This window comes from Platalea leucorodia (assembly GCF_965183815.1).
Source record: "Platalea leucorodia genome assembly, chromosome: 17".
In the NCBI taxonomy this organism is placed as follows: Eukaryota; Metazoa; Chordata; class Aves; order Pelecaniformes; family Threskiornithidae; genus Platalea; species Platalea leucorodia.
This window is the reverse complement of record NC_138839.1, coordinates 8,686,084-8,701,065: the sequence shown is the minus strand read 5'-3', so window position 1 is coordinate 8,701,065 and position 14,982 is coordinate 8,686,084. Positions and strand designations below refer to the sequence as shown.

The window sequence follows — 14,982 nt, the reverse complement described above, 5'->3', positions numbered from 1 at the left end:
CCTGGGGCCACCGGCAGGGTCTCTCCCATCCCCTTGTCCCCTCCGTAGGGTGACCAAGAGCTGCTTCGAGGACACGGACGGGCAGCCCACCTGCAGCGCCTGCGCCCCGGGACACAGCGGGCGCCTCTGCGAGAGGTGCCAGGGGAATCCGGGGGGGTGGGGGTGGTTTTTTGGGGTGCAAACCCCCCTCATTGACTTTTTTTGGTACCCCCCCCATTAGGTGCTCGCCCGGCTACGTGGGGGACCCGCTGCGGGGAGAGCCGTGCCGAGGTGAGTGTCACGGGGAGGGGACAAGGCGGTGTCCCCCGCGGTGGCGCTGAGGGGGGGTCGCGCCTAACTGCTGTCCCCCCGCCCCGCAGAGCCGGGCGTCCCCGGCGGGCAGTGCCAGTGCGACCCGCGCGGCAGCGTCGGCGAGGGCTGCGACACCGACGGGCAGTGCCGCTGCAAGGTCAGCCCTGTCCCCCCTGCCGCCTCAGCGTGTCCCCAAGCCCTGGGAGGGGGTGACAGGGCGATGTCACCCACCCCGTGTCCCCCCACCCAGGCCAACGTGGAGGGTCCCCGCTGTGCCACCTGCCGTCTCCACCATTTCCACCTGAGTGCCAGCGAGCCGGCCGGCTGCCTGCCCTGCTTCTGCATGGGCATCGTCCAGCACTGCGCCAGCACCGCCTACGCCCGCGGCACTGTGAGTGTCCCCCCCCGTGTCCCCAGGGTGTCCCCGTATGTCCCCGACCCTGCTCACTCACATCCCCATCCCATAGGTCCGGACGCCCTTCGCTCCCGGTAATCCCCAGGGCTTCGCCTTGGTGAACCGGCAACGCAGCACCCGGGTGGACACCGGCTTCAGGGTGGAGCCGGGCACCCCCCAACCCCGCTTGACCTACAGCCGTTTCGGGGAGCTGCCCCCCGACTCCTACTACTGGCAGCTGCCACCCCCCTACCAGGGGGACAAGGTACGGGGGTGCCCCCGCCGCGGGGGACAGGGGTGCCCGTGGCAGCACCCGGCCTGCCGGCGGCTGCGCCCGCTCCCGTGGGCGCCCCGGGAGTCGCCCGGGGCCTCACCCGCAGCTCTGCCGGAGGGGGAAGTGGGCGCAGCCTCCCCTGCCTCCTGCCTTCTTCCTTCTTCCTTCCCCCCTTTTTTTCCCTTTCCTCTCCCCCTTTCTCCCCCTTTTCCCCTTCCCCATTCCTGTCCTATTCCCATCCCCATGCTCATCCCCTTCATCTTCCTCTTCCCTTCCACTTTCCCCATCCCCATCCCCTTCCTTCTCCCTTCCCCATCCCACCCCTTCCCTGTCCCAATCCCTATCCCATCCTCTTCCTCTTCCCTTTCACTTTCCCCATCCCATCCCCATCCCCTTCCCTTCCCCATTCCCCGTTCCTGTGTCCCATCCCATCCCCATCCCATCCCTATCCCGTCCTCTTCCTCTTCCCTTTCCCTGTCCCCATCACCATCCCATTCCCTCCCCATCCCTGTCCCAATCCCGTCCCCATCCCGTTCCCTCCCCATCCCATCCCACCCCATCTCCCCGTGCAGGTGGGCTCCTACGGCGGGCGCCTCCGCTACACCCTGACCTACACCCCGGGGGGGCAGGGAGCCCCCCTGCCCGATGCCGACATCCAGATCACGGTATGGGGGTGTCTGGGGGGGGGACGGGGACACAGGGTGACACCAGGACCCCCCTAACCCCCCGCTATCCACAGGGCAACGACATCACGCTGGTGGCGTACCAGCCCGACCTGTCCCTGCGGACCCCCCAGGCCTTCGAGATCGTTTTTCGGGAGGTAGGAGGGGGCGCGTGGCTTTTGTCCCCGATGTCCCCCGTCCCCACGATGCGCCAAGCCGGCGTCCCCCCGCTTGACACCCCCTTCCACCCACAGCAATACTGGCAGCGGCCCGACGGGCAACCGGCGACGCGGGAGCATCTCCTGATGGCTTTGGCCGACCTGGATGAGATCCTCATCCGAGCCACCTACTCCACCGGCACGGCCGCATCCAGCATCGCCGATGTCGCCATGGATACGGCCGTGCCCCCCCAACCCGGCCTCCCCCCGGCCCCCGAAGTGGAGGAATGCCGCTGCCCCCCCGGCTACCACGGGCTCTCCTGCCAGGTGAGCCCCCACCAGCATCCCCAGCATCCCCCCATCGTCCCCCCCGCTTCCCAGCGATGTTTGGGGGGGGGGGATGTCCCAACACTGAACCCCCCTTTTCGTTTTGCTCCCCTTGCCAGGACTGTGCCCCCGGTTACACCCGCACCGGCGGGGGGCTGTACCTGGGGCACTGTGAGCTCTGCGAGTGCAACGGCCATTCGGAGAGCTGCCACCCCGAGAGCGGCATCTGCTCCGTACGTCTTTACGTTAAGCAGTTTTTTTGGGGGGCTGGGGTCTCATCCCAGCTGCGCACCCCCAAATATTTGTGTGTGTCCCCCCCCAGGGATGCTTGCACAACACGGCGGGGGATTTCTGTGACCAATGTGCTCCCGGTTTCTACGGGGATGCCACCGCCGGTACCCCCGAGGACTGCCAGCCCTGCGCCTGTCCCCTCCCGTACCCCGAAAACCAGTGAGCGCCGGCACCGGGGCGGGGGGTGCCGGGGAGGGGGGTGCCGGGGAAGGGACACGTCCCCACCTTGCCCTGTCCCCGCAGGTTCTCCAGGACCTGCGAGAGTTTGGGAGGCGGCGGGTACCGCTGCACCGCCTGCGAGCCGGGCTACGCCGGGCAGTACTGCGAGCGGTGAGGCCTGCGGCGCGGCGGCCGGCACCCCCGTACACCCATCCCATACACCCACCCTGATATACTCACCCCGGTGGGGTCACCCTGATATATGCACCCCAATATGCTCACCCCAGTATACCCACCCCAACGGGCTCACCCCTATATGCACCCCAGTATGCTCACCCCAGTATACCCATCCCAGTGGGCTCACCCCAATATGCTCACCCCAGTATACCCACCCCAGTGGGCTCACCCCTATATGCACCCCAATATGCTCACCCCAGTATACCCACCCCAGTGGGCTCACCCCTATATGCACCCCAATATGCTCACCCCAGTATACCCACCCCAGTGGGCTCACCCCTATATGCACCCCAATATGCTCACCCCAGTATACCCACCCCGATATACTCACCCCAATGTGCTCGTCGTTACACCCACCCCACACACCCACCGCGATGTGCTCACCCCAATATACCCATCCCAAAGTGCTCACCCCGATATCCTCACCCTGCTGCACCCACCTCGATATCCCCCCCGACGGGCTCCCCCGCTATCCCCACCCCGACGTGCTCGCCCTTGTACCCACCCTGATACAGTCACCCCGAAATGCTCACCCCAATATACCCACCCCAAGGCACTCACCCTTATACCCACCCTAATATACCCACCCCGAAATGCTCACCCTGTTATACCCACCCCGAAATGTTCACCCCACTATACCCACCCCCATGTGCTCACCACAACGCGCTCACCCCAATATACCCACCCTAATATACCCACCCCAACGCGCTCACCCCGATGTGCTCACCCCGAAATGCTCACCCCGATGTGCTCACCCCATTATACCCACCCCAAGGCACTTGCCCTTATACCCACCCTAATATACCCACCCCGAAATGCTCACCCCGCTATACCCACCCCGACACGCTCACCCCAATATACCCACCCCAATGCACTCACCCTTATACCCACCCTAATATACCCACCCCGACGTGCTCACCCCGACGTGCTCACCCTGAAATGCTCACCCCGTTATACCCACCCCGAAATGTTCACCCCACCATACCCACCCCCACATGCTCACCCCACTATACCCACCCCAATATACCCACCCCAAGGCACTCATCCTTATACCCACCCCGAAATGCTCACCCCGCTATACCCACCCCGACGTGCTCACCCCAATATACCCACCCCCATGTGCTCACCCTGATGTGCTCACCCCAATATACCCACCCCCATGTGCTCACCCTGATGTGCTCACCCCGAAATGCTCACCCCAATGCACTCACCCCAACGCACTCACCCTTATACCCACCCTAATCTACCCACCCCGACGCGCTCACCCCGAAATGCTCACCCCGCTGTACCCACCCCCGATGTGCTCACCCCGATGTGCTCACCCCGAAATGCTCACCCCGCTATACCCACCCCCGGAATGCTCACCCCGATGTGCTCACCCCGAAATGCTCACCCCGCTGTACCCACCCCCGATGTGCTCACCCCGATGTGCTCACCCCGAAATGCTCACCCCGCTATACCCACCCCCGGAATGCTCACCCCGATGTGCTCACCCCGAAATGCTCACCCCGCTATACCCACCCCGACGCGCTCACCCTGCTGTTCTCCTGCTATACCCACCCCAGCGTACCCACCCCAATGTCCTCACCCCAATATATGCACCCCCATATCCCCCCCCAATGAGCTCACCTCGATGTGTACACCCCAATGGGCTCACCCTGATATATGCACCCCAATATGCTTACTTGGATATACCCCCCCCCGCTACGCTCGTCCCAGTATACCCACCCCAGTATCCCCACCCCAACGGGCTCACCCCTATATGCACCCCAATATGCTCACCCCAGTATCCCCACCCCAACGGGCTCACCCCTATATGCACCCCAATATGCTCACCCCAGTATCCCCACCCCAACGGGCTCACCCCTATATGCACCCCAATATGCTCACCCCAGTATCCCCACCCCAACGGGCTCACCCCTATATGCACCCCAATATGCTCACCCCAGTATACCCACCCCAGTGGGCTCACCCCAATATGCTCGCCCCAATATATCCACCCCAGTATACCCCACCCTGATGGGCTTACCCCCATATATGCACCCCGATATGCTCACCCCAGTATACCCACCCTGATATACCCACCCCAATATGCTCACCCCAGTGTACCCATCCCAGTGGGCTCATCCCAATATGCTCACCCCAGTATACCCACCCTGATATACCCACCCCAGTGGGCTCACCCCTATATGCACCCAAATATGCTCACCCCAATATACCCACCCCAGTGCACCCACCCTGATATACCCACCCCAATATACCCACCCCAGTGCACCCACCCTGATATACCCACCCCAATATACGCACCCCAGTATACCCGCCCCAGTGGGCTCACCCCGATGTATGGACCCCAATACGCTCACCCCAGTACACCCACCCCAGCGCACCCCCCCGACGGGCTCACCCCCGTACATGCACCCCAAGAAGCTGACCCTGCTCTTCCACCCGCTCCCCCCCGTTGTCCCCCGCAGCTGCGCGCCCGGCTACGCGGGTGACCCCACGGTGCGCGGGCAGGCCTGCGTCCCGGCGGGCTCCCCGCTCCCGCTGGCCGTCCGCGTCCACCCGCCGCGCACCACGGTGGCACAGGGCAGCGCCGTCACCCTGCGGTGCCAGGCCAGCGGCGACCCCCCCTTCTATTACCACTGGGCGCGAGAAGATGGGCGACCCCTCCCCGAGGGCGCCCAGAGCCGGCGACAAGGTATTGGGTGGCTCGGGGGGGGGGAGCGGGGTGTCCCCAAGGTGGGGGACATGGGGTGTCACCTGCGTGTCCCCCCGCCCAGGCGAGGAGCTGCACTTCGCCAGCATCCAGCCCTCTGAAGCCGGCGTCTACGTCTGCTCCTGCCGCAACCTACGGTACAGCAACGCCAGCCGCGCCGAGGTCATCGTCACCGGTGGGTCACTGTCACCGGGGCGAGGGGGGGACACACGGGGACGGAGGGGAGAAGTGGGGCTCAGCTCTCCCGTCTCGGCGCAGAGACCCCCGGCAAACCCATCACCGTCACCGTGGAGGAGAAGCGGGTGCAGCGGGTGAAGCCTGGGGCTGATGTTACCTTCGTCTGCACCGCCAAGAGCAAGGTGAGGGGCGCGGGGGGACGCGGGCACCCTTGGGTGCCCACGGGGACGTGCAGGGCACAGGGACACCCCAGGTGCTCGTGGGGGCATCCAGGGCACGTGGGTGCCCACCGGGTCACGCAGGGCACGTGGGCATCACATCCAGCCACATGGACCCCCCCCCAAGCACCCTTGGGTGCCCATGTGCCTCTACAGGACACACGGACACCCATGGGTGCCCACCTCTCCCCCATGGGTGCCCATCCGGCCATGCAGCCGCCCCGTCCCCTCCCTCCCCAGCGGACCCCCTGCCCTGCCGCGTGCCCATCCCCGGGGCCTCAGGCCTCTCTCTCTCTCCCCGCCAGTCGCCCGCCTACACCCTGGTGTGGACGCGGCAGAACCACGGCACGCTGCCGCCCGGCGCCGTGGACTTCAACGGCATCCTCACCCTGCGCAGCGTGCGGCCGGAGGACGCCGGCGTCTACGTCTGCACCGGCTCCAACATGCTGGACATGGACGAGGGCACCGCCACGCTCTACGTCCAGGGTGAGCCCGCGGCGTGCCCAGACGCCAGGATGACGGGCACGCTCGGTGCCCGGACGCCAGGGTGATGGGCGTGCTTGAAGCCCAGACGCCGGGATGACAGGCACGCTCGGTGCCCAGACACCGGGGTGATGGGCACGCTTGAAGCCCAAACGCCAGGGTGACGGGCACGCTCAGTGCCCAGACGCCGGGGTGATGGGCACGCTCAGTGCCCAGACGCCAGGGTGATGGGTGCGCTTGAAGCCCAGACACCGGGATGATGGGCACGCTCAGTGCCCAGACACCGGGGTGATGGGCATGCTTGAAGCCCAAACGCCAGGGTGATGGGCACGCTCAGTGCCCAGACGCCAGGGTGACGGGCACACTCTTCTGAGACCCGCGCCCTCTTGCAGCCCCCTCGAAGACCCAGATGTTTTACGGCCCCGTTGAGTTCATGGAGGGGCACAGGCCGGGTAAGTCACCGCGGGGGGAGTCCGGGGGGGTCCACGCGCTCCCCCTCCCACCCGCTGCATGCCGGGGCTCCACCGTGCACCCCACCGCCGGCCGCACCACGCCATCCCCCAGCTTCCCACCACCCCCACCACCTGCGGCCAGCACCATGGCGGGGGGCCCCAGCGAGCCCTGAGCCCCCCCCGCCGCTGGGTCTCACCGCAGCTGGCACCGCCGCCGCCCCCACCGCCGCCGTGGAGCCGCCGCAGCTGAGCGTGGCACCGGGGCAGCCGGCAGAGTTTCGCTGCGTGGTCACCGGCAGCCCCCCGCCCACCCTTGAGTGGCTCGGTAGGTGCCCGCCGGGGATGGGGGGGGACACCGGCACCGGGCTCGGGGACACGGTGACCGGGAGTGACACTGGGCTGCGTCCCCGCAGGCACGCTGCCGCCGCGGGCAGTGGTCCAGGGCGGGACGCTGCGTTTCGGCGCCGTCGAGCCCGCCGATGAGGGGCACTACGCGTGTCGGGCGCGCAGCAGCGCCGGGCAGCACACGGCACGGGCCTTCCTCCACGTGCAAGGTGAGCGTCGTCCCCATCATCCCGGTCATCCCTGTTGTCCCCATTGTCCATCCCCATTGTCCCCCTCCCCATCATCTCCGTCATCCCTGTCACCCCCATTGTTCCCATTGCCCTGTCCCCATTGTCCCATCATCTCCATCATCCCCCATCATCCCTGTCACCCCCCTTGTACCCATCATCCCCATCCTCCTCACCGCTATCATCTACATCGTCCCTGTCACCCCTGTTGTCCCCATCACCCCCCGTCATCCCCATCGCCCATCTCCGTCATCCCATTGTCCCCACCATCCCCATTGTCCCCATCATCCCTGTCACCCCCATCATTCCCATCACCCCCACTGTCCCCATCATCCCTGTCACCACCGTCTCTGTCACCCCCCATCACCTCCATCATCCTCTTCATCCCCCATCATCCCATTGTCCCCATCATCCTCATTGTCCCCATCATCCCCCATCATCCCCCATTGTCCCCATCATCCCCAATTGTCCCCATCATCCCTGTCACCCCCATCACCCCCATCATCCTCACCGTCACCATCATCCCCATCATCCCCAATTGTCCCCATCATCCCTGTCACCCCCATCACCCCCATCATCCTCACCGTCACCATCATCCCCATCATCCCCCATTGTCCCCATCATCCCCAATTGTCCCCATCATCCCTGTCACCCCCATCACCCCCATCATCCCCTCATCCCCATCATCCTCATTGTCCCCATCACCCATGTCACCCCCATTGTCCCCATCACTCACACCCTCCCCATCGCCCCCACCCTCCTTGGTGCCACCCTGACCCCCGGCTTCCCACAGCCGCTGGCGCACCCCGGGTGCAGGTGAGCCCGGAGCGGACGGAGGTGCAGGAGGGCTCCACGGCGCGGCTCTACTGCCGGGTCTCAGGGTCACCCACCGCCACCATCACCTGGGAGAAGCAGGGGGGCACCCTGCCGCCGCAGGTGAGCCAGGTGCCGGCACCCTTGGGTGCTCCCGGGGGGTGTGAGCGGCACCGCGGGTGCCGCTCACACCCGCCCTCGTGCCGCAGTCCCGCACCGAGCACGCCGACATCGCAACGCTGGTCATCCCCGCCATGACGGTGGCCGACGCCGGTGTCTACTTCTGCGTGGGCACCAGTGCCGCCGGCACAGGCCGCGCTGCCATCGAGGTGGTGGTGGTGCCAGGTGAGGCGGGTGGGGGACGCCAGCGGGGTTTGGGGACGGTTTCAGGGCTCCGCAACCCACCCGTGTCCCCCCTTTTCTGCTGTGCAGGGGCAGCGCCGCCCGTCCGCATTGAGTCCTCGTCCCCATCCGTCGCCGAGGGACAGACCCTGGACCTCGACTGCCTGGTGGCAGGATCCGGCCCCGCCACCGTGACGTGGTACAAGCGCGGCGGCTCCCTGCCTGCCGGCCACCAGGTAGAGCGTGGGCAGTGCAGGCAGCACCCCAAATCCTGCCCTGTCCCCCACTGTGTGACACCGATGTGTGTCCCCAACTCCAGGTTTCGGGGTCCCGGCTCCGTGTCCCCCACGTCACGGCGGCTGACTCGGGGGAGTACGTGTGCCGGGCGAGCTTGGGGACCACCGTCCGGGAGGCGTCCGTCATCGTCACCGTCGTGGCCGCATCTGGCTCATCCTACGGTGAGACTGGGCTCGGTGGCACCAGGGGGGACGTGCTGGTCCCAGACAGGTGGTCACAGCACCGTCCTCCCCTGACCAGGGCCACCGACTTCAGGTGTCCCCGTCCGGATCGAGGCGTCCTCGTCCACCGTGGCTGAGGGACAGAGCCTGGACCTCAACTGCGCGGTGGCCGGGCAGGGACAGGCCACCGTCACCTGGTACAAGCGCGGGGGGGCCCTCCCGGCCAAGCACCAGGTAGGGGACACCGGAGGGGGATGTCACCAAGGGGGGTGGCTGGGGTTGGCCCATGGCCCTGTGCAAGCCGAGGTGGCCCTGTGCAAGCCCAGGTGGCCCCATACAAGCCCAGGTGGCCCATGCAAACCCAACTGGTGCTTTTGCAAGCCCAAGCAGCCCCATGGAAGCCCAAATGGCCCCGGTGACCCCCGTGTCCCCTCCCCGCAGGTGTCCGGCTCCCGGCTGCGGCTGCTGCAGGTGACAGCGGCCGACTCGGGCGAGTACGTGTGCCGGGTGACCAGCGGGGCCACCACCAAGGAAACCGCTGTCATGGTGACAATCCAGCCCAGCGCAGCCAGTGCCTACCGTGAGTGGGGACCAGAGGGGTGACAGTGCCAGCGGGGGGTCCCCGTGTGCCATGGCACTGAGCCATGTCTCGCGTGCCCGTGCCGGCGGGTCACCAGTGTCACCCACTTGTCTCGGTCCCCAGCCCCGGGCAGCACAACCCCGCTGCGCATCGAGTCCCCATCCTCCGCCGTGGCCGAGGGCCAGACCTTGGACCTCAACTGCGTCATCGCCAGCCCCGCGCAGGCCACCGTCACCTGGTACAAGCGCGGGGGGTCCCTCCCGGCCAAGCACCAGGTAGGGGACGCGGAGGGGGATGTCCCCAATGGGGGTGGCTGGGATTGACCCATGGCCCTGTGCAAGCCCAGGTGGCCTCATGCAAGCCCTGGTGGCCTATGCAAGGTCAGGTGGCACCGTGCAAGCCCATGTAGCCCATGCAAGCTCTGGTGGCCCATGCAAACCCAAATGGCTCTGTGCAAGCCCCAGCAGCCCCATGGAAGCCTAAATGGTCCCTGTGTCCTCCATGTCCCCTCCCCGCAGGTGTCCGGCTCCCGGCTGCGGCTGCTGCAGGTGACAGCGGCCGACTCGGGCGAGTACGTGTGCCGGGTGACCAGCGGGGCCACCACCAAGGAAAGCTCCGTCATGGTGACAATCCAGCCCAGCGCGGCCAGCACCTACCGTGAGTGGGGACCAGAGGGGACGGGGGACGTTACCCATGGGCGGGTGACACTGCCCTGCGGTGTCCCCGGGTCTGGAATGAATTGTTCCCTGGGGGAGCCACCCATGTGTGTGCTCATCCCGGCTTCCCGGGCTCCTGGTGTCCCTTGGAGGGTCACACGTGGTGGTGGCCACGGTCTCTAACCCGTCTCGGTCCCCAGCCGCGGGCAGCACGACCCCCCTGCGCATCGAGTCCTCGTCCTTGTCATCGCCCGTGGCCGAGGGCCAGACCTTGGACCTCAACTGCGTCATCGCCAGCCCCGCGCAGGCCACCGTCACCTGGTACAAGCGCGGGGGGTCCCTCCCGGCCAAGCACCAGGTAGGGGACGTGGAGGGGGATGTCCCCAGGGGGGTGGCTGGGATTGACCCATGGCCCTGTGCAAGCCCAGGTGGCCCCATGCAAGTCCAGGTGGCCCATGCAAGCCCAGCTGGCCCTGTGCAAGCCCAGCTGACCCCATGGAAGCCCAGGTGTCCCATGCAAGTCCGGGTGGCTCATGGAAACCTAAGTGACCCCATATAAGCCCAGGTGGCCCAATGCAAGCCCAGATGATCCCATGGAAGTCCAGGTGGCCATGCAAGTCCAGGTGGCCCATGGAAACCTAAGTGACCCCCTGCAAGCCCAGGCGGCCCAATGCAAGCCCAGGTGGCCCAATGCAAGCCCAAGTGACCCCATGCAAGCCCAAGTGACCCTATGCAAGTCCAGGTGGCCCATGCAAGCCAAAGTGACCCTATGCAATCCCAGATGCCAGCCCCTGTGGCCCATGCAAGCCCAAGTGACCCCATGGAAGCCCAGGTGGCTCGTGCAAGACCAAGTGGCCCCGTACAAGCTCAAGTGGCCTTGTACAATCCCAGATGGCCCCGTGTAAGCACTGATGGCCACATGCAAGCTCAAATGGCCCCGGTGACCCCCGTGTCCCCTCCCCACAGGTGTCCGGCTCCCGGCTGCGGCTGCTGCAGGTGACAGCGGCCGACTCGGGCGAGTACGTGTGCCGGGTGACCAGCGGGGCCACCACCAAGGAGATCTCCATCATGGTGACAATCCAGCCCAGCAGGCCCAGCGCCTACCGTGAGTGGGGACCGGGAGGGGACCGCTGGACTGTGCCACGGTCTCCTTGAGGTGACCCTCCCATCTCTGTCCCCAGCCATCGGTGTCACCCCCCCGGTGCGCATCGAGTCCTCATCCTCCTCTGTGGCCGAAGGACAGACCCTGGACCTCAACTGCATCGTGGCCGGGCAGGGACAGGCCACCGTCACCTGGTACAAGCGCGGGGGCTCCCTCCCGGCCAAGCACCAGGTAGGGGACACCAGAGGGGTGATTTGGGGTGGAAAAAGGGTTTTTGGGGGGTTTTGAGGGGTTTGTGTCCCCCTTCTCACGTGTGTCACCCCCCTCCCAGGTGTCGGGCACCCGCCTGCGCATCCCCCAGGTGACAGCGGCCGATTCGGGGGAGTACGTGTGCCGGGTGACATCAGGCGGTGTCACACATGAGACGTCCCTCATTGTCACCATCCAGACTGGCGCCGGCTCCTCTTACGGTACCGTGGACGGGTGGGAGGTGACGTGGGGACACGACGGGGACGCAGTGGCTGCCCCCGCTGACCCTGCCACCACCCCCAGCCGTTGGTGTCACACCGCCGGTGAGGATCGAGACCTCGTCCGCCACCGTCACCGAGGGACAGACCCTGGACCTCAACTGCATGGTGGCAGGACAGGGTCACCCCCATGTCACCTGGTACCGGCGCGGCGGGGCTCTGCCCTCCAACAGCCAGGTGGGACGCTGGGGAGGTGGCATCACCCCGCAGGGCACAGCCCCACGTGCCCACACACTGATGTGTCCCCAACTTGTCACCTCTCCAGGTGTTGGGCACCCGCCTGCGCCTTGTCCAGGTGACAGTGGCCGATTCGGGGGAGTACGTGTGCCGGGTGACCTTGGGGACCGTCACACAGGAGGCATCTGTCATCGTCACCGTGCCTGGCGGTGCCGGCACTTATTACCGTGAGTGTGAGCAAGAGGGCAGCGCTTGGGGACAGATGGGTGCCACCTCGGTGACAAATGTCCCCTTTCCCTGTCCCCCAGCCTCCGGCGTCTCCCAGCCCCTGCGCATCGAGTCCTCGTCCTCAGCCATCGCCGAGGGACAGACCCTGGACCTCAACTGCCTGGTGGCAGGATCCGGCCCCGCCACCGTGACGTGGTACAAGCGTGGTGGCTCCCTGCCCGCTGGCCACCAGGTAGGGCGCGGAGGGGGGTGTCACCCCAAATCCTGCCCCGTCCCCTGCTTTCCAGCACTGATGTGTCCCCAAATTGTCCCCACCAGGTGTCAGGCACCCGCCTGCGCATCCCCCAGGTGACGGCGGCCGATTCAGGGGAGTACGTGTGCCGGGTGACATCGGGGGGCATCACGCAGGAGACGTCCCTCGTCGTCACCATCGATGACGGAGCCAACCCATCCCACCGTGAGTGCCACCCCTCAGGGGACGGTTCCCCACCGGTGCCGGGGACTGGTGGAGACATTTACCCTTAACTCTGCCCACGCAGCCACCGGCGTCATGCCGCCCATCCGCATCGAGTCCTCGGCGTCCTCTGTCACCGAGGGACAGACCCTGGACCTCGACTGCGTGGTGGCTGGCCAGGGACAGGCCACCATCACCTGGTACAAGCGTGGGGGGTCCCTCCCGGCCAAGCACCAGGTAGGTGGGCATGCCAGCAGGGTGGGGGACGGTGGCCGTGGGTGGCCGGTTGATGCCACCACCTCCTGCCATTGTGTCCCCAGGTTTCGGGGTCCCGTCTGCGGCTGTCACAGCTCTCAGTGGCCGATTCGGGGGAGTACGTGTGTCGGGCGGACACAGGCAGTGTCTCCCGCGAGGCCACCATCACCATCACTGTCACCTCCCGTGACAGCTCCAGCTATCGTGAGTGTGGCCATGGGGCGAGGGAGGACGCGGGGGGGGGAGATGGGGGACATGGGTGACCTCAGTGGCTTCCCTGTCCCTTTGCCCCCGCAGGTCTGCAGAGCCCCATCATCTCCATCGACCCACACAGCATGGCGGTGGCACCGGGTGAGGATGCCACCTTCAAGTGCCGCATCCATGATGGCGCCCGGCCCATCAACATCACTTGGCGGATGGGACCTGGCCAACATCTCCAAGGTATGGTGGTCCCCAGGGTGGCCCCGGCGTGGTCCCCAGGGTGGCCCTGGTGTTGACGGCTCCTCCTTGTCCAGACAATGTGAAGATCAGCACCAACGGCTCGGTCATCTCCATCACCGGTGCCCATGTGGGCAACCAGGGCGCCTACCACTGCGTGGCCTCCAACCGCTTTGGCGTCGCCAGCAGCGTCGTCAACCTCCTGGTGCAAGGTGCGAGGTGGCCGGGGTCCCTGTCCCCATCTCCGTGGGCTCCAGATGCCCTCGGGGTGGTGTTGTCCCCACGGCCATCCCCATGTTGGCATCCCCCATGTGCTCCAGGTGCTCCCAGGGTAGTGGTGTCCCCGTCCCCATGTCCTCTCCATGCCTCAGGTGCTCCTGGAGTGGTGGTGCCCATGTCCCCATGCTGATGTTCTCCAGGTGCCCCAGGGGTTGTGATGTCCCCATCCCCATGACGATGTCCTCCATGTGCTCCAGATGTTCCTGGGGTGGTGGTGTCCCCACCCCCATGTCCTCCATGTGCTCCAGATGTTCCTGGGGTGGTGGTGTCCCCATCCCCATGCTGATGTCCTCCTCATGCTCCAGATGCCCGCAGGCTGATGGTGTCCCCATCGCCATACCAACGTCCTTAGTGGTGGTGTCTCCATCCCCACACTGATGTCCTCCCCCTTCTCCAGGTGCCCCCACGGTGTCGGTGATGCCACCGGGCCCCGTGACGGTGAAGGAAGGCAAATCCCTCAGCCTGGAGTGCCTTGGCCGGGGCGAACCGCGGCCGCTGGTGCGCTGGAGCCGGCTGGGCTCCCGGCAGAAGGTGGAGCACCAAACGCTGCTGCACATGGACAGCCAGGCCATCCTGCAGGTGAGCGGGGCACCCCGGGGTGCTGCGGGGTGCTGGTGCGTGCCCGGTGCTCACCACCCACCCTGTTCCCCCTCCGCCAGCTCTCGCCGGCCAAGCCGGAGCACGCCGGGACCTACGTCTGCATGGCACACAGCGCCTTGGGTTCGGCGCAAGCCCGGGTGGACGTCAATGTGGAGTCGGCACAGCGGCACCCCGGTGCCCCCGAGGTCACCGCGCCTCCCGCTGTCACTGTGGTGGCCGGGGACACTGCCATGCTGCACTGCACGGCCAGAGGTACGGGGAGGGTGGAGGACGGTGGTGGAGGAGGGGTATCCTGCTGCGGTACCCTGACGCCACGGTGATGGGCACCGGCATTGCCCATAGGTGAGCCGGCACCCCGGATCGAGTGGTCGAAGCTGCGGGCGCCCCTGCCCTGGCAGCACCGGGTGGTGAACGGCAGCTTGGTCATCCCCCGCGCCGCGCAGCAGGACTCAGGCCAGTACATCTGCAACGCCAGCAACACCGCCGGCTCCGCCGAGGTCTTCATCACCCTCGACGTGGAGAGTAAGGGGGTGGCGGGGGATCGGGGTGCCCCGGGTCCCGCACGCCATCTCTACCATCTCCTTCACCCCCACTGTTGCCATCGCCCATCCTTGGCTCCTCTCCGTCCTTCCTCTGCACGGGGCCATCTCCGTTGCCATTCC

General features: G+C 66.5%; 1 protein-coding gene across 3 annotated transcripts in view; it reads left to right on the top strand.

The window, feature by feature from the left end:
• HSPG2 (heparan sulfate proteoglycan 2) overlaps positions 1–14,982 on the top strand; it is a 45,675-nt gene that overhangs the window by 19,057 nt on the left and 11,636 nt on the right. Inside the window, exons 29-69 of one of the 3 annotated variants that reach the window (XM_082328721.1) lie at positions 49–135; positions 221–270; positions 360–448; positions 542–682; positions 759–950; positions 1,532–1,624; positions 1,699–1,779; positions 1,876–2,106; positions 2,226–2,339; positions 2,429–2,556; positions 2,641–2,727; positions 5,265–5,491; positions 5,574–5,684; positions 5,768–5,868; positions 6,210–6,390; positions 6,780–6,839; positions 7,042–7,164; positions 7,253–7,393; positions 8,205–8,347; positions 8,434–8,569; positions 8,657–8,802; positions 8,886–9,024; positions 9,119–9,258; positions 9,466–9,604; positions 9,728–9,879; positions 10,123–10,261; positions 10,461–10,618; positions 11,227–11,365; positions 11,442–11,593; positions 11,694–11,832; positions 11,915–12,066; positions 12,155–12,293; positions 12,375–12,526; positions 12,613–12,751; positions 12,834–12,985; positions 13,069–13,207; positions 13,301–13,444; positions 13,519–13,653; positions 14,118–14,299; positions 14,380–14,572; positions 14,663–14,842. In XM_082328721.1, the coding sequence (XP_082184847.1) occupies positions 49–135; positions 221–270; positions 360–448; positions 542–682; positions 759–950; positions 1,532–1,624; positions 1,699–1,779; positions 1,876–2,106; positions 2,226–2,339; positions 2,429–2,556; positions 2,641–2,727; positions 5,265–5,491; positions 5,574–5,684; positions 5,768–5,868; positions 6,210–6,390; positions 6,780–6,839; positions 7,042–7,164; positions 7,253–7,393; positions 8,205–8,347; positions 8,434–8,569; positions 8,657–8,802; positions 8,886–9,024; positions 9,119–9,258; positions 9,466–9,604; positions 9,728–9,879; positions 10,123–10,261; positions 10,461–10,618; positions 11,227–11,365; positions 11,442–11,593; positions 11,694–11,832; positions 11,915–12,066; positions 12,155–12,293; positions 12,375–12,526; positions 12,613–12,751; positions 12,834–12,985; positions 13,069–13,207; positions 13,301–13,444; positions 13,519–13,653; positions 14,118–14,299; positions 14,380–14,572; positions 14,663–14,842 (5,666 nt within the window). Of the gene's footprint in view, positions 1–48; positions 136–220; positions 271–359; positions 449–541; positions 683–758; positions 951–1,531; positions 1,625–1,698; positions 1,780–1,875; positions 2,107–2,225; positions 2,340–2,428; positions 2,557–2,640; positions 2,728–5,264; positions 5,492–5,573; positions 5,685–5,767; positions 5,869–6,209; positions 6,391–6,779; positions 6,840–7,041; positions 7,165–7,252; positions 7,394–8,204; positions 8,348–8,433; positions 8,570–8,656; positions 8,803–8,885; positions 9,025–9,103; positions 9,259–9,465; positions 9,605–9,727; positions 9,880–10,122; positions 10,262–10,460; positions 10,619–11,226; positions 11,366–11,441; positions 11,594–11,693; positions 11,833–11,914; positions 12,067–12,154; positions 12,294–12,374; positions 12,527–12,612; positions 12,752–12,833; positions 12,986–13,068; positions 13,208–13,300; positions 13,445–13,518; positions 13,654–14,117; positions 14,300–14,379; positions 14,573–14,662; positions 14,843–14,982 lie in introns of all 3 variants that reach the window. The other 2 variants (XM_082328722.1, XM_082328720.1) reach the window with 2 other exon arrangements.